This window comes from Emydura macquarii, unplaced genomic scaffold, assembly GCF_026122565.2.
Source record: "Emydura macquarii macquarii isolate MOO-44397 ecotype Brisbane River unplaced genomic scaffold, CSIRO-AGI_Emac_v2 contig_1253, whole genome shotgun sequence".
Taxonomy (NCBI): Eukaryota; Metazoa; Chordata; order Testudines; family Chelidae; genus Emydura; species Emydura macquarii.
The window spans coordinates 54,012,419-54,020,052 of record NW_027131390.1 but is presented as its reverse complement, the minus strand read 5'-3'; the positions used below and the strand labels follow the sequence as shown (position 1 = coordinate 54,020,052).

Below are 7,634 nucleotides of genomic sequence, written 5' to 3'. Positions count from 1 at the left end.
CTTTGCCTCTTACCCCAGTACTTTTGCTGACAAAATATGTTTCAGTCTTGGACGTGTATGTGAAGTATGTAGAAAAACACTGACTTGCAGTCTGTTTTTTTTTAAAACTAGCATGCTATTTGTTTTCAGATTGTGCAAACCCTCCTTTACCTTGTAAACTGACAGTTTGGGGAGGGTAGGGTTTAAGTTAAGTTAAAGCAACTTAACACTTGAAGTTACATCTTTTATTGCTTCTATAACAGAATTAAGAAATACAGGGAGAAAAGAGATCAAGTCCAGATTTAAAGTACTCTAGTAAGGAGCCCGTCTCTACCCACTGCAACCTCCTTCATGGCAAGAGATTTAGGTTTTGTTCTGAGAGGTCTTTATGGTAAATTTCCACTTAATTTTCCTAAGAAAGGGGTGCCATACAGATTTTATTTCTTGCAAGTGAGGTATTTTCCTAGCTTGTCCAAATGAAAGAATACAAATATCAGCAAACATATTAGTTCTTAGCACTGAGAGTTGTAAATTAATGAATAGAAAGGAGATGTCACTCGGTGGTAATACATGTTTTTTGCTTTCTGTATATAATGGTAGAATCTTTGCAACTTCAAGGGATGTTTAAAACTTAACTGAGATTTCTAGATGCACTGGAAGTGAAGGTTGGTTTCCAGTAGTTTTGTTACTTTAAAAACTTGTTTTAAAAAGATTTATGTTTAAATCTTTATTTTTGTGTAAGAGAATCACAAGCCATATAAACCATTTACATAGGAAATAAACTTAATAATCTACCATGTTTGTACACCATCACTGTATGCATAGTTTTCTAGATCCAGTAAATAAGAGTTTCTCATTTAATTTACAAGCACACTGATAGCCCTCCAATAGGCTACCTGAACTATTTTTATGAAGATGTGACCATAAAGTGTAATACCACTAAATTGTTTTTTGAAAGTTAGTCATAGCAACATTCCATCAGATATTCTGGTAGTTTTTGGTAGCTGTGTGATTACATTCTTCAGCAGATGGACGGCTCTTCTACTGCCTGAGCACCTTCAATGACTGCTTTCACACACTTGGCCATTGTCTGGGATGCTCTACTGATTGGATCTGCAAAGACATACATTTTGGCATTGAGTGTTCATTTCAGATATACACAACCAATTATTCTAGAGAGAGATCTATAGCCATAAAACCCCATGCTTACTAAAAATCTTCAACTGAGAACATAAAAACCCCACACACACTCAGTTGAAGATATAGGGTCAAATTCTGCAACCCTTCCTTTGGCAAGTTTCCATTGATCTCATTGGGAATTTTGGCAGAATAAGGATTATAAATCTGTAAAATTCAGCCCCTCTGATCTTTGATGTCTCATGTCAGAACAGAGGGTACAAAGTTTTCTAGACAGAAGCATGATGCACCCTGGTGTCCCTTTAAGGGGTCTTAATTTTCTAGAAGCACCTTTAGAATAATTAATTATGCATCTGTGTGTTATAATGTAGCACTAATGGAATAAAGCAAAGCTAAAACAGTGAGATGTTAATAAAATTCTACTTTCATCAAGTAAGGGCTGTGACCACATACCTGTCATATAAAAGTCTCTAATTGTGAGCTGAGGTGAAACAAGAGGGTCAGCAAGAAGCTGCTGATTCACTAGCTGCAATGGGAAAGAAAGGAGGTATATCAGCGGATTTAAGAAATCACCTGTGGGCAGGACTGTGTTACCACAGTACTTGTTTGACCAAGCTCTCCTTCTGTACACTGCAGTGTGAGCTAATAGTAATACACATAAGCAAGCCTCTTACATACTTGATGTTCATGGCTTAAATGTTCAATACCTTGGAGAGCTCATTTGCCTGGCTGAAGTAGTTAGCTTGCTCTACATCATCATATCGGACCAGGTTAGGAGATACTTCTTCCAATCTGTTCCTTACTTGAGAGAGGTTATCATAAGGGAGTGTCACACCTGTTAGCTTTAAAAAATAAAAAAAAAGCCACAAGACTCCATTAAATCTAGTGCTCTGGTCAATACATATTTGAGTTAGTTTAAAAACTTAAAATATCTACAATGAAGCAAGAAAAAAGGCTACTCTAATTTGAGGAATGAATGATTAAACTGCTAGTCTTGTGCTTGATTTGCAACTTATTATGTTGATCTCTTGATGCCAGTAATTAAGATATCTGGATAAGTTTTCTGCCCAAGGAAGAGGGGAAGGAAAGGTGTGGCTCCTCCTCTCCCATGCAAGCAATATAGCCAGCTCTCTCTACAGCAGTGGTTCTCAACCTGTGGCCCACAGACCCCTGGGGGTCTACAGACTACATCTAAGAGATCCACAAAAGGTTATTATCAGCCTGTGATTTGGATCCCGAGGTCCACAGATTTTGCGTATGATTTCAAAAGGGGTCTGCACCTCCAGTAGAAATTTAGGGTTCCACAAATGAAAAAAGGTTGAGAGCCACTGCTCTACAGCATTCAAGACAGCACTATAAGAGACTGAGGTTGATAAACCACCTCCCCTAGGGCCAGTTAGGATGTGTTCAACCCTACAAGATGTTATCAGCACACTCTCTCAGGAGGTCCACACTGTTCCTTTTCTGGGAAGCAGCAAAACATGCCCCCAGTCTGTCCACCAGGTTGCTCTAGGAATCCTGCCTTGGCTAACAGAATTTGCTGCCGTTACGAGTCATCCATTGTACAGTCTCACAGTGTATCTAGAAGCTACAATATTAACGTCAAAATCTCAAAGTAGAAAAAACAATCCCATTTACCCTACAGACATAAGAAAGGCAGTGTTGCTTCATGTTAATTCAGTCCTGCCCATATTCCCAGGAGACTTTATACTAGAGCCCTGCAAATCCACGGATATCCGCTTTTATATCCAGGGATATTCACATCCCCGAATGCGGATGCAGATATTTGTGGACCATTTTTTGTGTATTAGATGATCACTGGAGGTCATGGATAGATTTTCTGGGACTTCTGGGGTGGGGGGGGAGCAACTGCTGACCCCAGGCACAGCAGGAACAGAACAGCTGTTTGGGGCAGCTGGGGAGGCCGAATAGCTGATGGGAGGAAGCTGGCTGCAAGCAGCTGATTGGCAGTGGGGATACAGATACATCTAAAAGAGGGCGGGCAGATTGCAGATTGGATAGAAGTTTATTTTCACAGATGCGGATCCACATATTTGTATCCATGCAGGACTCTATACCACATTCCTGAACACAAATCTGCATTCTAAAAGTTACTGTAAGCAAGCTCCATTTAGATTCTTACTAGACGCATCTATTTCTAATATAGTTACAGTACCTCAGAGATGGCTCTAATAATTTTCCAGTCCTCTCTTGCCATGCCAGGAGGTGTTACTGCTACTTTTGTCTGCTGGGCCCTGCCCTCAGTGTTCACATAGGTTGCAGACTTCTCTGTGTAAGCTGCTCCTGGGAGAATAATATCAGCCATGGGAGCTCCCACATCACCATGATGTCCTGAGGAAAAAAATATGGGAAGAGGAAAGCCAAGTTTGGATAGGAAGCCACACAGGAATAACTGTATAGGGCATCTGTAAGCATAATTCAAGAGGAATGTTGTATGAACTCAGAGCTACTGTATTCCTCTTAAAGGAATTTTTCTTCTGAAATTTTGCTTGAGTAAATTTAGTGTTAATGAAAGACTGACAACCCTGGAGATTAAAGTCCTACTTGTCCATTAACACAAGCAGCATCGTTCAGAAGGGACCACAACCAGTGTCAAAAATGGAGATTGAACTACCATTATATACTAGATTCTTGGCCTCTGTTGAAGTTGCTGTGGGATGACATGGGTATCTAGATCATTGGTGATTACTACTTTTGTTACATGGATGAGAACAGCCTTCCACTAGTAGCAGTTTTTAATCACTGGATTTGACACTAGGACTGAGAGGGTAAACCAATTTGTATTTCTTTACATATAGCCTCAGCAAAAACAATGAGAGTCCTGTAGCACCTTAAAGACTAACAAATTTCTGCAGGCATAAGCTTTCGTGGGCTGCAACACACTTCGTCAGATGCATGAAGTGGAAACCACAGATAAGGGGTATATCATGTTATTTTTTATGTCTGAATGAGCTCCTGATGGTGTGGCTGATGTGGATAGGACCTGTGATGGCGTCACTAGAGTCGATGTGCAGGCAGAGTTGGCAACGGGGTTTGCTGCAGAGAGAGGTTCCTGGGTTAGTGTTCTTGTTGTATGGTATAAGGTTGCTGGTGAGTATTTGCTTCAGGTTGGGGGGGCTGTCTGTAAGCAAGGATAGGCCTGCCTCTCACGAGTGAGGGATCATCTTCTAAGATAGCTGTAGATCCTTAATGATGTGTTGGAGAGATTTTAGCTGGGGGCTGTAGGTGATGGCCAGTGGTGTTCTGTTGTTATCTTTGTTGAGTCTGTCCTGTAGTAGGTGACTTCTGGGTACACGTCTGGCTCTGTCAACTTGTCGCTTCACCTCCCTAGGTGGGTACTGTAGTTTTAAGAATGTTTTATGGAGATCCTGTAGGTGTTTGTCTCTGTCTGAGGGATCGGTGCAAATCCGGCTGCCAGATAACTCGCCAACGCCACATTCTACAAGCCACTACAGCTCATTCACCTGCACATCTACTAATTTAATATATGCTATCATGTGCCAGCAATGCCCTTCTGCCATGTACATTGGCCAAACTGGTCTGTCACTATGCAAAAGAATAAATGGACACAAATCAGACATAAAAAATGGTAACATCCATAAGACAGTAGGAGAGCACTTTAATCTCCCAGGACACTCTGCAGCTGACTTGAAAGTTGCCATTCTTCAACAAAAGAACTTCAAAAACAGACTTCAGCGAGAAACTGCAGAGCTAGAACTCCTATGCAAATGTGACACAAGATGGTCTGAATAGGGACTTGGAATGGTTATCTTATTACAAGAAGTTGTCTCTGTTCACACATTCTCACCTTCTAATCAACGGTTGTGAATAGACCTCATCTACCGTACTGAACTGACTTTGTTAGCACTAGCCCTCCCCATTATTACATTCCTTACCCTTGGATGTATATATATACACCCCCTATCTGTGGTTTCCACTTCATGCATCTGATGAAGTGGGTTACAGCCCACGAAAGATTTGTTAGTCTTTAAGGTGCTACAGGACTCTCGTTGTTTTTGCTGCATACAGACTAATACGGCTACCCCTCTGGAACATATAGCCTCAGGTATCCAGTCCACAGGAGGGTTTGCTTTCCTAAAATATGAAACAGTCAATACAGCCTGTAGCACTTAAGTTCAAACATTTTTTCCATTTCCCAATGGGTGAGAAGGAGCAATGTCAGTGCAGTGTGAACACATTAAGTTTGAAAATATTTTGCACTAAAGCGGATAATAAAAATTAAGAAACATTTACTTGGAGGGTAGAATTTATCAAAAAGTTATTAATAATTATTATGTCCCACTAGTTAGATTGTTTCTTTAAGTTTTGAGGTAGTATTTCTTGAATTATTTGTTCTAGTTACCCTGATAGATGATAATGCAATCCTTTGGCAAATCTTTACGTGTTATGCAACCTGCATCTGCCCCCAACAGATATAGTACTTTAGGGGGGTTCTTCCGGATTGCATCCACTCCCGGTTTGAAACCCAGATCCAAAGCAGCTACCTGGCTTGCAACCCTGCAATGACAGACAGACTTATTACAGATTATATAAAATGACAGGTTCCTCTCTCCCCTTTTTAAAAGGACATACACCTCAATTTGACTTTTTTTTTTTTTTTTTTAAAACAACTAAAAGCAGCTAGTCTGGAATTTGATGGAATGTTTGTTGGAAAATACTGACTAGTTGAAAAACAGAAACTGAGTCGTTTTAATGAAACTTGTTAGGAAGGTTTCTCATGTCTAGATCATAACAAGACAGAGACCCCAGTGGTTAGAGCACTCACCTGGGATGTGGGAGACCTAGATTCAAGTCTCTTCTGGATCAGGCAGTGCAGGGACTTGAACGTGGTTCTTCCCACACATCCCAGGTGAGTACCTTTTTAGCTGTTTTGAAGTGGGACTCAAAATTTTTCACAAAAAACAGAGCAAAAGATCTGTTTTGCCCCAATGTGGAACAAAAGTGTCAATACCACAAAGTTTCATAACTGAATTCTTGTTTTCTGGTTAGCTCTAGTTAAAGAGAGTTTCTGTAATATGCAAAATGTCGCTTTATAATCACTTCTTAAAAATTCTCTGTGAATGGCCTCCCCCTTCACCCCCAAAAAACAGGTAACTTGCTCTATACAAAAGTTTTGTCAAATACATTAAACTGAAAAAAAATGGTCTGCTCTTACATTTATGGTAATCTTAGGTGTTACTTGTAATAGTAGACAAACACATTGCAAAGAGAAACATGATTTTTAAGTTGACTCTGTCCCATTAATGTAGCCTTGCTTTAATCTACTCACCCATGATGAAGAGGAGTAGATTTAGCTTTGCTTTTTTTTGTTAACAGGGTAATGCTGGGAAAAGTAGATTTAAGCTTGGATCAGTAATTTTTTTTGGACAGTTTTGGAGGCTGTGCTAATATTGCTACCCCTTTTGGGAAAATGCACAGCTTGTCCTCCTTATATGGAATGATCCCTCTATGGAATTTCCAAATACTGTTTTTAAAAGCAAGGAAACTGACCTTTAGACCTTGGAGCTCTTTTGAGTAGCTCCCTGCCTGTCCCCAAAAAAACCTAGTTAGATAAATTTATCTGCTATAATTACAAATAAAGCTTTTGATGGGGCACCTCAACTTTCATAGAATTGAAGGTAGGGAGGTTTCTAACAGTGGGTGCCTGGAAGTCTGAGGGTGCATCTTTACCGATGGCGGCAAATTCGCCACCGTCAAATCGATCTATCCAGATGAATTGAGCGGTCAGCGAAGACCCACTCAAATCGATCTGGAAGTCGATAGTTAAACCCGCCCCTCAAGTGGCGCAGCGCAGTGAAGACACCACGTAGAAGAGGGGTTACGAAATCAACAGGAGTTACACAAGCTACTCTGCGTAGCTTGTGTAACTCCCATCAACTGCCGCCCAATTTCAAGATAAGTGTAGACCAGGCCTTAGTAGAGATGAAACTACTCAAAGATACCTCATACTACACACCAAATACTACATTTAAAAAGGCAAGAATGACCTATTTTTGTTCCACTAATATTTTAATGTGATTTTTCTATCTATGCTATCAGTGTTTTATACTTCATTTATATTCAGAGGACTAAATTCTTTCCTAATTATACCGGTGTAAATCTATTGACGTCAAAGGAGATACTCTCTCCAGATTTACACTGGTGTAAAAGAATACTTTGACTCAAGACATTTTCCTTTATAGACATTGACAAAACAGGTGTGGCAGATTTAAAACATCTCAGTTACAGTCTTACGCAGAGAACAGACTACATGGAACTAGGGTTTTATCATCCTAAGCAGCAGTTTGTTCCTGACAGGAAAAAAACATGCCCATTAGTAGGAATACCCTGATAAGTAGTTTAAGTGATTATCAAAAGCACTTTCCAGATCTTTTAATTAAAAAAAAGTGCCAAAGAATACACCTGGTTAACAGGGGACATTAATTCAGGAGACCACTAGATTTAAGAAAAGGAAAAGTCTTACCTGGGGAACGATA

The 7,634-nt window shown here is 40.0% G+C and overlaps 1 protein-coding gene across 3 annotated transcripts in view; it reads right to left on the bottom strand.

Annotated features, from left to right (window-relative positions):
• Positions 1-209: 209 nt before the first annotated feature.
• NDUFS1 (NADH:ubiquinone oxidoreductase core subunit S1) overlaps positions 210-7,634 on the bottom strand; it is a 31,803-nt gene continuing 24,378 nt past the window's right edge. For all 3 annotated transcript variants that reach the window (XM_067548825.1, XM_067548826.1, XM_067548827.1), the window contains 5 exons: positions 5,501-5,655; positions 3,293-3,468; positions 1,824-1,958; positions 1,570-1,642; positions 210-1,092 (listed from right to left, as the gene is read on the bottom strand). In XM_067548825.1, coding sequence (XP_067404926.1) covers positions 1,001-1,092; positions 1,570-1,642; positions 1,824-1,958; positions 3,293-3,468; positions 5,501-5,655 — 631 coding nt within the window. In that variant the 3' untranslated portion in view covers positions 210-1,000. The remainder of the gene's footprint in view (positions 1,093-1,569; positions 1,643-1,823; positions 1,959-3,292; positions 3,469-5,500; positions 5,656-7,634) is intronic.